The sequence below is a fragment of the Oryctolagus cuniculus genome, chromosome 2, assembly GCF_964237555.1.
Source record: "Oryctolagus cuniculus chromosome 2, mOryCun1.1, whole genome shotgun sequence".
Taxonomy (NCBI): domain Eukaryota; kingdom Metazoa; phylum Chordata; class Mammalia; order Lagomorpha; family Leporidae; genus Oryctolagus; species Oryctolagus cuniculus.
Window position 1 is genome coordinate 187,083,785 of NC_091433.1, and position 14,757 is coordinate 187,098,541.

General features: G+C 39.3%; 1 protein-coding gene across 1 annotated transcript in view; it reads right to left on the reverse strand.

The window, feature by feature from the left end:
• DDX1 (DEAD-box helicase 1) overlaps positions 1-14,757 on the reverse strand; it is a 38,378-nt gene that overhangs the window by 21,144 nt on the left and 2,477 nt on the right. The window contains exons 2-13 of the mRNA XM_002710035.5: positions 13,818-13,869; positions 13,469-13,532; positions 11,424-11,453; positions 10,409-10,505; positions 8,069-8,116; positions 7,043-7,126; positions 6,353-6,436; positions 5,785-5,861; positions 5,172-5,244; positions 2,343-2,419; positions 2,106-2,220; positions 1,253-1,391 (exon numbers count right to left, since the gene is read on the reverse strand). Of these exons, the coding sequence (XP_002710081.1) occupies positions 1,253-1,391; positions 2,106-2,220; positions 2,343-2,419; positions 5,172-5,244; positions 5,785-5,861; positions 6,353-6,436; positions 7,043-7,126; positions 8,069-8,116; positions 10,409-10,505; positions 11,424-11,453; positions 13,469-13,532; positions 13,818-13,869 (940 nt within the window). The remainder of the gene's footprint in view (positions 1-1,252; positions 1,392-2,105; positions 2,221-2,342; positions 2,420-5,171; positions 5,245-5,784; positions 5,862-6,352; positions 6,437-7,042; positions 7,127-8,068; positions 8,117-10,408; positions 10,506-11,423; positions 11,454-13,468; positions 13,533-13,817; positions 13,870-14,757) is intronic.

The window sequence follows — 14,757 nt, forward strand, 5'->3', positions numbered from 1 at the left end:
AAGGCCCAAGTACTTGGATTGCTATAACCCACATCAGAGACTTAGATTGACTTTTGGATTCCTGGCTTCAACCTGACCCCATTACAGCTCTTCTGGGTATTAGTGGATGGAAGATGTCTCTCTTTTGTTTCTGTCTCTCTGCCTTTAAATAAATAAATAAGAACTTAAAAAGACAAACCTTCTGGAATTGGGTAGTGGTGAGAATTGTGCAACTTTGTTGAAAATACTATAAACCACAGAATCTTAGACAATTAAATAGTGAGTTTTACGGCCACATGAGTTATGTTTTGAGAAAAAAAAATCAAAAAGAAAAACAACAATCAAGTGTCAAATCAATTAACAAAACACTTTACTTATATGATTAAAGTAAATTAATTAAAGAAATTGATGCTAAGTTAGAAATTCCATAGTATCATTTCATTTGTGGTCTCCCAGCAAAGGCAAAACAAGTCCTATAACTAACAGTTACCTGCCTGGACCCAAATGAAGAAAGCCATCACTTTGAGAAAGTCTAGAATCAAACTCATCAAATTTATCAACATGCTAGAAACAAAAATAGAGTGGTATATTTTCTATGCAAATGAAGCAATGGAATGAATCTAACATTGAATGAAATGCTCCCTTTTAAAAAATGAACCTTTACTCCAACATTGTTCGATTAACCATGACATTTCGGGTAAGAAAAACAGGAAAACTATCAATTGGCCTGTTATTTTCTTTAAAAAAAAAAATCAAACATTTACCAAATAAATGAAAGTTTATATATAAAGGAATTGTAATTATGTATCAGTCAGTATATTTACACTCAAACCTATATTATGTATGTACACTAAACTCCTATCTCATTTTTTCTACCTTACTGGTTTTATTTTTTATTGATTTGACAGGTAGAGTTATATACAGTGAGACAGACAGAGAGAAAGGTCTTCCCTCTGTTGGTTCACTCCCAAAATGGCCGCCATGGCCAGTTCTGCGCCCATCTGAGGCCAGGAGCCAGGCGCCTCCTCCTGGTCTCCCATGTGGGTGCAGAGGCCCAAGCACCTGGGCCACCCTCCACTGCCCTCCCAGGCCACAGCAGAGAGCTGGACTGGAAGAGGAGCAACCAGGACTAGAACTCGGTACCCACATGGGATACCAGCGCCACAGGCAGAGGATTAACCAAGTGAGCCACGGCGCCAGCCCACTTTACCCTTTTTCTAAAGCACTTCAAACCTAAAAACAGTAGATATTTGAACACAAAAGGAAAATTTACCTTAATTTAGGATTATCAATATATTTCTTAAACTGCTTCACATTATTCAAAGTTTGTTCAGCTAACTCCCGAGAGGGTTCAACGATGAGAGCTTTAGGAGCATTGGGGAGAAACTTTGTTTGTGCCACCTGTGCATTACCTTGGGGAAAAGATTAGAACACATTCAGATCTCTCCTTAAAAAACCATTATCGGTAAAATCTGGTTGCAAATATTCCATTTTCAAAATTCTAAGTAACAATTATCAAGTATAGGACACAAACAAAACTTCAAGAATTCTGACATGAACAGACTTCCTTAAATTAAATCTACTTGGAATAATTATAATTGATACACAGGACATCCATAAAAGTGACTTGCTTTGTGATAAACAGCTATGAAACATTAAGTAATTCAAACACATCAGGCAACACAATGGGTAAGATACAAAGCTCTGGCATCAGACTTGGATTTGAACTCAGTTCTACTACTTACTTGCTCTATGACCTTAGGCAAGTTAATTCAGGCCCATTTCCTCAGTTCTTTGCCTGTAAAATGGGAAGGGCACTACCTAACAGGACTGTGGTGAAGATTAAATAGTCCACTAAAGTACTGAATATAGTGCCATGGCCCCTCATAAGCACATATTCCATGTAATAGGCACCATCACCATTATGACTGGGAATGCTTTAAATGCCTAAGCTAAAACCAAACAGAATTTATGAACCAGGATTGAAGTTCAACTTTATTGATGGTTTAAAGAAAACATGTGTGACAAAATCAAGACAGGAAATATAGGGAACGCATGAGAAGCTGTGCCAGCTGGGGTTTTCACTACCGCCCATTTTAGAAGTCCCACCCTCTCAAGCGCAGTACCTGTGTGCTGTGATTTGACAGTGTAAGCATCTGGTGCCTTGCAAAGAGCAACAAAACCATCTTTTGGTGGAAACTTAAATTCTTCTTCACCGAAGTTAAATTTTAGTTCAGCATTCTAGCGTTGAATAAATGAGAAAATTAAAATTCTTGCCTAATGGCAAACATCCCAATACAAAATAATGAAGATCAAGCAGCTTATACTCACAGAAAAATTTTTCTAACTACAATCTTAATTACCTTCAAAACACAGGCAGGAAAGAGGGCTTGGTTTTTCATATGTGCTGGTACTTCAAATGCCAGACCAAGATCTTTTCCTTTAAAGAAGAGAGATTTAAATAATCAGAAAAGAACTTCTGCATGCTTACCCCATCAAATTTACAAACCTACCTACATTCAGGTTTTCCCTTCTGAAGTAATGGATGAACTGTTCTGCCTGAGACAATCTCCTCACTTTTCCCCTTTACTTTGGAACCTGTCTCTTCTCCTCACCATATATATATATATATATATATATTTTTTTTTTTAAAGGTTTATTTATTATTTATTTGAAAGGCAGAGTTACAGAGAGGCAGAGAAAGAGACAGACAGAGAGAATCTTCTATCTGCTGGTTCACTCCCCACATGGCCGCAATGGCCAGAGCTGGGCTGATCTGAAGCCAAGAGCCAGAAGCTTTTTCTGGGTCTCCCATATGGGTGCAGGGGCCCAAGCACTTGTGCTATCTTCTACTGCTTTCCCAGGCCATCATAGCAGGTAGCTGGATTGGAAGTGGAGCAGATACATCACAGCACCAGTCCCCTCTCAACTATATTTTTAATTATTCTCCACAATCAATTCTAAGGAATACAAACATACTCTCAAAGTAAAATACAAGCATGCCTGCCTCTTTTGAGTGCACCTCTCCCTCCATTTGCCTTCCATTTTTTGTCTTCCTTTTGTAGTAAAGCTCCCTGATTTCCATTTTCACTGTGTCAACTTCCTCTCATTCCATTTGCTATTACACTGATTCCCAATCAGGTTTCCCTCATCCCTCTTGTTCTACCCAAACAGCTGTCAAGCTTATTAATGTACATGAGTCAAATTTAGTGGTTAATTCTCATTCTTCATTCTCTAAACTAGACCCATCAGCAGCAATGGATGCAATCTGATTGCTCTTTTCCTTGAAACACCTTTTTTACCTGGAATTTAGAACAGATGCTCTCTCCATTCTACTGCTCTTGGCTTGTTTCCTTATTCTCTGCTGGATTCTCTTCAATCACAGGAATCTGGGCCTTAGACCTCTTCCATTCTTTTTCTATGCTCCCTCCCTAAGCAATCTAAACCTCCCACCACCAGTCTGTGTCCAATACTAATAAACTAAAGACAGATGATGTCATTTCTTTGCTCAAAACCCTAATGGTTTTCCATTTTACTCAAAATAAAAACCCAAGTTTATCTCTTAGCTCACATGGCCTGGCCTCAGTACCTCACTGGGCTAACATTCTATTACCCACCTCCAAGCTCAGTGCATTCCAGACACATAGGCCTCCTCAGTTACTCAAGTACCTTATTTCAGGACCTTCACATTTACTGCTCCCTCTGTTGGAAATACTCTACCAGATACCTGCACAGCCCACTACCCAACTGATTCCTACTGAAATGCTAGCACATTAGCAAAGCCTTCTCTGACCATGGTAGAGAAAAGCAATCCACCCCGCACCTCCCACAACTATCACTCTCCACTCCTTTCTGTGCTTTATATCCTCTGTCACAGACTCAGTACCACCTAACATGGTATCCCTATGTCTGCCTCTCCCCACCAACCTGTCAACCCCACATAAGTAAAAACTTTATTTACTCCATCTTCTGCTGTGTCTCCTTTCCAACACTCACTAGGGGACCTGGCATATAACAAATGTGCAATAAATATTTGCTCAAATGGGGTCAGCACTGTGGCATAGAAGGTTAACACAACCCATATGGGCACTGGTTCAAGTCCTGGCTGTTCCACTGCTGATCCAGCTCCCTGCTAATGGCCTGGGAAACCAGCAAAGATGGCCCAAGTGCTTGGGTCCCTGCACCCACGTGGAAGAAGCTAATGGTTCCTGGATTTGGATCCGCCCAGTTCCAGCTGCTGCAGCCATTTGGTGGGTGACCCAATGGATGGAAGATCTCTCTCTCTGTCTCTCCCTCTCTCTCTCTGTAACTCTACCTCTCAGTAAATAAATCTTAAAAAAAATTTTACTTTCTTGCTCAACTGAAAGGCAGGGAGGGAGGGACAGAGATTAAAAGAGGATAAAGGGGCTGGCGCCGCGGCTCACTAGGCTAATCCTCCGCCTAGCGGCGCCAGCACACCGGGTTCTAGTCCCGGTTGGGGCGCCGGATTCTGTCCCGGTTGCCCCTCTTCCAGGCCAGCCCTCTGCTGTGGCCAGGGAGTGCAGTGGAGGATGGCCCAGGTGCTTGGGCCCTGCACCCCATGGGAGACCAGGAAAAGCACCTGGCTCCTGGCTCCTGCCATCGGATCAGCGCGGTGCGCCGGCCGCAGCGTGCTGGCCGCGGCGGCCATTGGAGAGTGAACCAACGGCAAAGGAAGACCTTTCTCTCTGTCTCTCTCTCTCACTGTCCACTCTGCCTGTCAAAAAAAAAAAAAAAAAAAAAAAAAAAAAAGAGGATAAAGGCATTTAAAAAACAAAAAACACGGTTACAGCAATAAGACAAGGCTTGGGACACTTGCATTTCACAGTGGAATGCCTAGTTTGGAGTCCTGGTTCTAGCCTCCTGCTAATGAGCACTTTGGGAAGCAGCCAGTGATAGCTACTTGGGTCTCTCCCACTGACACAGGAAACCTAGCTTTGGCCTGTCCCAGCCTTGGCCATTGTGGGCACCAGGGAAATGAACCAGCAGAGGGAAGATCTTTCTGTCTCTATCTACTGTGGAAAAAAAAAAAAAAAAAACAAAACCATGAACACAGAATATATTCATTCTTGAACCAGCGTCCATATGGGATGCCGGGGTTCTAACCTACCCCATTATGCCACAACGGTGGTCCCTTGAATACATACTTCCTCAAAGATCCACAGAAAGCTTACCATTTTTGGAGAACTTGACATGCCCTTTATCTATATCTAGGTAACATCCAATGGTATCATGCATAGTGAACTCCTAGAGAACCAGAAAGTAAAGTGCTATTAGTAGAAAGCAAAATTTTAAGTGAAGCTAAAAGTTCACATATAGCTGCATCAAAAGTATGTTAGCACCCTGAAATGATGTCTCGAAGCACTAATGCAGATGTTAAAAACACCTAAAGCATATAACATACAATGGCAGATGCATTTCACAGGTTTTTTGGAAGCAACATATTTAGGCACATCAGAACAACTATATTTTGATTCACCTGCATCAAAAATAAGAAATAACATATGCATTAAAGCCAAGAACAAAATCAAAATGGGGTAAAAAAAAAAAAAAGACAATGTAACACATTTTTGAGAGACTAATAAATGGCATAAAAGAAAATTTGTTATTTCTACATATGTACCTAGTTTTGCATTATTTCTTCATTAAAACCCGTATGTGAGCTTTCTGAGAATATACAATCCTCTTGACTTTGAGAATCTTTTCAATAGTCACATTCACGTCATACGTGATCAAGAATGCAAGGAAACTTACTGTTATGTTCATGTCAATAACATAATAGCTTACCTCTCCATAATTATCAAACTGTTTATTATGGGATTTCTTTCCTGTTCCTCCAAAGCCAAATCCAAATTTGTCTGTACCTAGATTTAACAAGTAGTTTATTTATAAATGTCAAGAGTAAATCTGAATTCAAAAGCCAAATTTTAATCCAAAGTAAAAAGTAATTTTATTCACACCAATATCCCCATTTCAAAAAGTCATGGAAAAAATATCCCCTCTGTTTCAAAATCCCATAAACAACTGAAGAGTTTTTAACCTTTGGGACCATCAAATATTACAGATAAATATGACACCGCATCACTCTGCTTTGATTACCATGTAGGACTGTGTGGTACATATTCATACACAATAATTTTATTTGACTCTTCATACTTTTGATCTTAGTTCCCCTGATTTCATACTGTTATAACACATGTACTTGTAAATACAAAATTTTTTTTGAATAGGGTGAGATTTTATTCTGTTTCTCTAAAATCAAATTTTGTAGGTTAAGTTTACTTGTTTGTGTCCCAAAATAACAATGCTAATACCCACAAACATCAGTCAATTCATTTATTTTAGAAACACTTACCTAGGTCTAAGGAGGCCTGCATGGTAGACCAACCAACTCTGCATAAGCCTTGGTCATGACAGGATACTTCATAGTAATGTTTCCCTAAAGGAGCAAAACATTTTGAAGAATTGTATAAATCAAACACATACGATTAATTTACCAAGTTGCAACTTTACGACTGTCACTGAAATTTTTTTTTTTTTTTTTTTTTTTTTGACAGGCAGAGTGGACAGTGAGAGAGAGAGACAGAGAGAAAGGTCTTCCTTTGCCGTTGGTTCACTCTCCAATGGCCGCCGCAGCCAGCACGCTGCGGCCGGCACACCGCGCTGATCCGATGGCAGGAGCCAGGAGCCAGGTGCTTTTCCTGGTCTCCCATGGGGTGCAGGGCCCAAGCACCTGGGCCATCCTCCACTGCACTCCCTGGCCACAGCAGAGGGCTGGCCTGGAAGAGGGGCAACCGGGACAGAATCCAGCGCCCCAACCGGGACTAGAACCCGGTGTGCCGGCGCCGCTAGGTGGAGGATTAGCCTAGTGAGCCGCGGCGCCGGCCTGTCACTGAATTATAATGTGTGTACCGAATGAAGAATTAAAAGTCTTTTCATACGACTGGAAATCTTTCCAGATCTGCCATTTAAAACTATTTAAAGAAATTCATCTGTTCATACATTGTCTCAAGAGTTTCTACAACTACAAATGCTGTTCAAATACCTTTCATCAATCCTTTAGTAGCTCTACACCCATGCCATTCCTTTACTTCTCGGCTTTGACAGCAAAGACCATCTGACCCAATTGCTGGAGAAAAAACAGGAAAACATCAGTACAGGTTTTATAAATAATGTATTCCAAAATAAGTATCATTCAGTCACACTAATAAGATAATTACTTCACTTGATGCAATGTTCCAAAGACTCAGATTTGTTGATTACTAGGGGAAAGCAATATTTTCCCTAAGAATAACTACCCTAATTCACCCCCTATATGTCCTTGGTTATGCTGAGGTCTAGTTTCTATGCTACTACCTGTTAATTACAGCAACATTTTATAGTAACAAATCTGAAACCAAATAGCACTAACAGTAGTTCATTGCCAACACAAATTCATTAAGATGATCATTTCTGTAAGGTACTTTAAAGAAACTGGCCCACAAGGAGGAGCAGCACCAACTCATCAATATCTGTTTCCTCATTTTTTACTTAAGTTACAGCTAGAGAGACTATTATTCTAAAACATAACTGGAACTATCCCAGGGTGTTCCCCCATCCATGGATTCAGAAACCATGACTGAAAAACAAACCTTTTATAATTTGTGAATTTGCTATTTGAGTAAGGAAAGTTCATCCACCACCAAACTGTATATGTAGTTTTATATACTTAAGTTTTACATGAAACATATGCATTAAATATATGCAGAATTTATATCAAATCCTTATATGCAAAAGAAACCAATTTTATATTGCTCTAAATGGATTATGTCAGCATCTCTTGTTGAATAAATCCCTTTTCCTCATGAAACATTATTTTTTCCTGTATATTAACTTCTCATATATTCTGAAACTTATTTCTACTACATTCCACTATTTATTCCTATGCCAGTATTATCCTATTTAATTATAAAGAGTATATTTTACTATCTGGTAAATTAAATCTTTGGGTACTGTACTTTCCTTGTGGTTCTTATGTGTTATTATTTAAGATTCTGAATTACAAAAGAGCTGGTAAAATCTATGCACTTACCAAAAGCAGATCCTCTATCATATGGGTTCATTTGCCATTTGTTGAGCACTAAACAATAAATAAGAAAAGTTATCCACAAACACATGAATAGTCTCTAAAACACAAAGCTTATAATTTGTATTTTATATGATACCTTAATTTCTCTAGATTCAATGTGGTTTTACACATTATTTGGATTACAGGGGTGGGGAACTCTTCTTCTGCCCAGGATCATTTGGCTATTGACAATGAAATTCATGGATCACACAAATGATCAACTTAAAAATAAGCCTGCTATTGAGTCCCACCTGTGGCTGTCCTTGCAGGGCCAGACCAAAATATTTTCCCCAACCTTGATTCAGAGTGTAAAGTAAAACTGTTACTTACAGGTAAAACTGAAACATGGCAAAGATAGTAACTACTGGCCTGCTAGGGACTAAAACTTACCTCCTCACTTGCTGCTGTGTATTTGTGTGATGACAGGATCTTGGCCCTAACCCCACTTCACTGATAAAAGTTAATTACTAAACAAGCTGATTCCAGTCATGGTGGAAATGACTGACCAGCATTTCAGAGTCTCATTGTATTTTTATCAGTCTTAAAATAAAAGCACCAGGGTCAGCATTGGGGCGTAGCAGGTTTAGCCACTGCCTGTGATACTGACATCCCACAGGGTGCCAGCCGTGTCCCACACTCTAGCTACCTGCTATGGCCTGGAAAAGCAGCCGCAGACAGACCAAGTACTTGGGCCCCTGCATCCACATGGGAGACCCGGAGGAGGATCTTGGCTCCTGGCTTTGGCCTGACCCAGCTCTGGCTGTTGTGGCCATTTGGGGAGTGAACTAGAGAAAGGAAGCTCTCTCTCTGTCCTCCTTTTTCTGTATCTCTCTCTCTTCCTCTGCCTCTCTAACTCTGCCTTTCAAATAAATAAATAAATCTTCAAAAAAAAAAAAATCAAGTCCTTTCTCATAAACAATTCAGTATTACATTTAAAAGTCACACATTTTTTTCCTTCCTCACTTTTATGGAATTGGGATTTTCCTTTTCTGAAGCATTTTAATACTTTATGGATAAGCAAAGAATTGTAATAGCTAAAGACAACCCTACGTATTTTCTAGTCTAACTCTCCACCCAAAGTAGGAGTCCTCTCTAGATTATTTCTTGTTAAAAGATATCTATCATCTTCTTAAACACTTTAAACAATAGAGGAATAACTTTCTTGAGGTTCACCCTTCCATTATTGGTTCAATTTAGTTATTAGCAAAGACTTTAAGTTACACAGAAATCTTTATCTAATGGGTCCCAGTCCTGCCCTCTAGAACACTTATTTTTTTCTCCAGATCACTTCAAGGAATTAACAATTCCTTTGTTACTTCTGTTCCATGTTTAAATACCCACTTTTTAAACAGCAATAAAAGGACATGACTTTCAAATGTATTAGCACTCTGGTTTCCCTTCAGAAGCATTCTCTTCTATCACCTCCTCTCATAAATGATGGCACAGTCGCTACAAGTTCCAAAACTAATTTAGAATACGCCAATGGTCTAAATAGTGACAACCATTATCTATCTGAAAATTCATTTACAAGTGAATTAATTCTTTGAATTATGTAACATTATTTTCAAAGTGAACAGAAAATGTTGATATGCCAAGTATGCTCTACTTAAGCTTGTTATTTTGTTGCGGTCCTGATTTGTAACATGAAACAAGCTAGCTACTTTAAATTGTTAAAATATAACAAAATTATAGGTTAATCAAGATAGAACAGAATTCAGAAAATATGACTGAAAGACCAGAAAACTGAGCTAATATTATTGCTCATGGCAGAAATAGGATCCAAAATTCTAATACAGGACCAATCTCTACTTTAAAAGGACTAAAAGTAAGAAACTGACTTTAAAATACACATTTTACATTTGAACTTCCTGGGGTCCTTCTTTCTTATGGCAGAAGAAAAAGAATGCTTCTTTCCCTATATAAAGCAATACATCCCACCATCAAGCGTTTTTACTCCATAAATTATGTGCAACGTCCTTACTTAACACCTTACAAAATGTTGCACCAATTTGTATAATACTATATACAAAAACTTATAAGGTTAAGAAAAACACTAAAATAGCTGTTATTTCCAAAATGCCAGTGTTTTCTCAAGGGGAGCTGTATTACTATTTTAGGAAAGGACAGCTTTGCATTGCTTAGGCATTCAATGACACTTAGCATCCCTGGCTTCCTGGGCACCTAATTTCAATATCACCCTCTAAATATTGACAATAAAAGTACATACTCAAGCCTCACATTTCCAAATGTCAGAGATGAGATTCACTGATTTATACAAAAGGCAATATCAATTATAGAAACTACCTGAAGCACCGGTTTTGATTGTTGTTTTTCCTTTTTTGCCTTCCTGCTGGTCTTTCAAAGTTTCATAAACTATCTGGATAACTGGAATACTGAAAGCCTATCAAAGAAACAGAAGGTCTCTATATCATATCCAGATATTAACTAGTTTAATAATCAATAAATTTGACAAAAGTTATGTATGCACATTAAATCATTACACATATTCCAGAATGCTCTCGAATTTCTTTTACACAAACCAAAATAACAGAATTGACTGAATAAAGGAAATGAGCCAGTTGACAGCCCATAACAATAAATAAGGGGGAGGGCAGTGCTGTGGCACAGTGGGTAAAGCCTGCAGTGCTAGCATCCCATATGGGCACAGGTTTCAGTCCTGGCTGCTCCAGTTCCAATCTAGCTCTTGGTTAATGTGCCTGCGAAAGTAGTGGAGGATGGTCCAAGTACTCGGGCCACCCCACACACATGGGAGACCCAGAAAAACTCCTGGCTTCTGACTTCAGATCGGCCCAGCTCTGGCCATTGTAGCCATTTGGAGTGAACCAGTGGATGGAAGATTTTGCTCACTTGCTCTAACTCTGCTTTTCAAATAAATAAATAAATCTTTAAAAATAAACAAACAAATAAATAAATAATAGGGACCTGCAAAATGAACCTGAAGAGGAAAAATAACATCCAGTCTGATAAACTGAATCGAGTCTAGGTCAACAGATCTCTAACTTCTGCTTGCAATCTATTTTTAACAATAATTGCATTAAAATTCAAAAGTAAATATAAACACTAAAGACACTGTATCTCATCTTCCAAGACTACTTTAAAATTATATTCTTAAAGCCTTACTCTTTTGTAGATGTTCACAATTAGCGGACAACAAAAATAGTACTCTAAATGGCAAGTAGTCAATTTCTTTTACTTTAGAGATGTTTTATTAAATATTTCAAAGTATTTCAAAGTTAATGTTCAAAGCTAATTTAAAATTCAACACTTACAAATAAGTCAATTTCAATGTACTACTTACACCAGTTTTTCCACTTCCTGTTTCTGCAGCCTGAAGAGAGAAAAAGTTGATTTCAGTTTAAATTAACAAGATCAAATTAACATATCATGTAAATCTTACAGTTAACTCATTACATTTATTATAGCCTCCAGATTGCCCAGACTTTCTCAGTTAACTCACTCATCTTGTCAGTTCCCTCAACCCCTTAAGAATCTGCTGTCCCATTTCCTTTCTCGTTACTACCGTTAAAAATGAAGCCCTCATCCTTTTAACCCAGATTATCACAAAAGTGGCTTAACAGGGGCCAACATCATGGTATGGCAGGTTAAGCCACCGACTGACACCTGCATCCGACATCAGAGTACCAGAGTGTATATATATATAAAGAAAAAAGTAAGTAGCTGAAAAGTAATATAATCCCACAGACCTACACTACAACCTGTTCAAAAACAGCCTTCATAAAAAACCAATTCTAATCATGTAACACTTTTGCTTAATAACTTGCAAGGCTCAGAGCAAGCACAGTGGGTAAAGCTGCCACCTGCGAGAACAGCATCAATATGGGCAACAGTTCATGTTCTGGCTGCTCCAATTTCTTTTTTTTTTTTTTAAGATTTATTTATTTATTTGAAAGTCAGAGTTACACACAGAGAGTCTTCCATCTGCTGGTTCACTCCTCAATTGGCCGCAACAGCCAGAGCCGCGCCGATCTGAAACCAGGAGCCAGGATCCTCCTCCAGGTCTCCCACATGGGTGCAGGGGCCCAAGAAATTGGGCCATCTTCTACCTCTTTCCCAGGCCATAGCAAAGAGCTGGATCAGAAAAGGAGCAGCCGGAACTAGAACCGGCGCCCATATGGGATGTCAGCAATTCAGGCCGGGGCGTTAACCTGTTGTGCCACAGCGCTGGTCCCACTTTTTTTTTTTTTAATTTTTTTTTTTTTTTTAATTTTTTGACAGGCAGAGTGGACAGTGAGAGAGAGAGACAGAGAGAAAGGTCTTCCTTTGCCGTTGGTTCACTCTCCAATGGCCGCCGCGGCTGGCGCACCACGCTGATCCGATGGCAGGAGCCAGGTACTTATCCTGGTCTCCCATGGGGTACAGAGCCCAAGTACTTGGGCCATCCTCCACTGCACTCCCTGGCCACAGCAGAGAGCTGGCCTGGAAGAGGGCAACCGGGACAGAATCTGGCGCCCCGACCAGGACTAGAACCCGGTGTGCTGGTGCCGCAGGCAGAGGATTAGCCTAGTGAGCCGCAGCGCCGGCCTGGTCCCACTTTCAATCCAGCTCCCTGCCAAAGGCCTGGGAAAATGGCCCCAGTGTTTGTTCACTGCCACCCACGTGGGAAACCCAAATGAAGCTCCCGACTTCAGCCTGGCCCAGCACTGGCGGTGGCAGCCACCTGAGCAGTAAAGCAACAGATGAAACCTTTCTCTAACTCTTTCAAAATAAAGACAAATCTTTTTAAGAAAAGTTCTGAGACTCCACTGCCAACAGATATCCAAATTGTTTAACACAACACTTGAGAAAGAGCTCAAATAATCTGACTCAGTATGTATTTCCCATTTTATCTCAAATTCCCTAGGCACACATCTTTAATACAAACATAAACTAATAAAAGTAAGTGAACTGCTCCAGGGTCATACCCCACAGTCCCCTAATGCACTGTTTTTGTTGCTGCTCACTCTGTCTAGAAAGTATTTCTTTCTCATTTTCCCTTGTCAAAAATCCACTTGATCCAAGCAGTCCCTTACGCTTCTTCAAGCAGAAGGGTAACCAGACTCCCACTAGAGCCCTGCAGTACTCTGCGTTTCATGCACTTGTCACATTCTCTTCTGTGACATTTATTTCTGTGCATGTCTCAGTGCCCTATTTTGTTCAAACTTTTCACTGGCAAACACTGCATCTTTTTTACCTGAGAACAGCAAATATATCATAAATGTGTGTGTATAAAATTATTTTGGTAAAAGCGCCATTTTTAAGCTTATGGAGTTCTTAAATTCAGTCACAGACAGCCCCAGAATTGTCTGTCCCCAGCTCCCTGCTGCCTATCAATTTTAAACATACCATAAGTACATCACCTCCTCCTAGGATCAACGGGATAGATTCAGCCTGGATATCAGTTGGGAGGCTAAAAGGATCATATTTGAAGAATTTTAGTTAGAGGGAGACAACTCACAAGAGCCAACTAAGAAATATTGAACTGTAAGCCTAAAGCAATTTTATTTGATAAATACAACCAATCTTTTTCAGCTAGAAGTATATCAAAGTTAAAAAAGGATACCTTCTAAAATTCAGAGAATCACAACATCAGCTGAATTTCTCTTTCTATCCCAAAGCACTTAATAAAATCACTAACAACTGTTAAATTATAAAACACCTTTGACACAGATGCATTTCTGCTCTATGTACTTACAGCCAATCCATCTCCTCCACAGCTTGTGCAATCTCAGGCATAACACCCATCTCTGAAAACAAAAATTAATTTTAAAAACCATAAATCACTCAAAATTCATTCAACAGAGGAAAGGCTTTGAAGCACAGCTCAGTCATATCACACCTACTCAGTGTGGTACTGTTCAGGAGTGTAAGTTCTGAACACAGAGTTGGGTTCAAATCCAAGCTCTCACCTTGGGGAAGGTCATATTATCTGCTTTTCTCCACTTGAAATGAGGCTTACATTACCTACTTTGTAGGGATGTAGGAAGACAGGAGATAATGCAATGCATTTGGTGCAGTGTTGTCACCGATACCATAGCACAGAATTGGTCTACTTCTTGTGACTGTTAGTGAAACATTTACCAGTTAAGCAAGGTTCTATACTAGCATATTGGTTGTTTCATTTAAAGATAATGTGGCAGTTATGTGCTTTGACTCTCAACAGCCACTGTAGACCCTCAAATCATCTGAGAAAAATGAAGAGAAGTAAAAAAAAAAAACTCACTTTTACAGGCAGCTGTAATCAATACTTTGGTTAACTTAAGCAGGAAGGGGTGAAAACTTGAGCCACAGGTGAAGATCCACTCTACCCTTAACCATACACATATTTAAATGATCTTACTTCTGAACTGCCCCAAATGAATGGACTGGGTTTTATCACTTCTCAAATGAACTGCAGAAGGTAGTCATACAAGTAGTAGTTGGATTTACTTAAATTTGTCTTCCAGATAAGAATTGATTTTTACTCTAAGTCTGCACTTATAAAATGCAGCTTTTATTACTGTTATCAAAATATATACCAATACACATTTACAATGGAATAAAAAATGAGCAGTATTCCAATATTCCCAGAAATCTTGAAATTTTCTTTGTCATTGTGCAAACACACAAAACAAATCCATAAACTATTCTTTAGA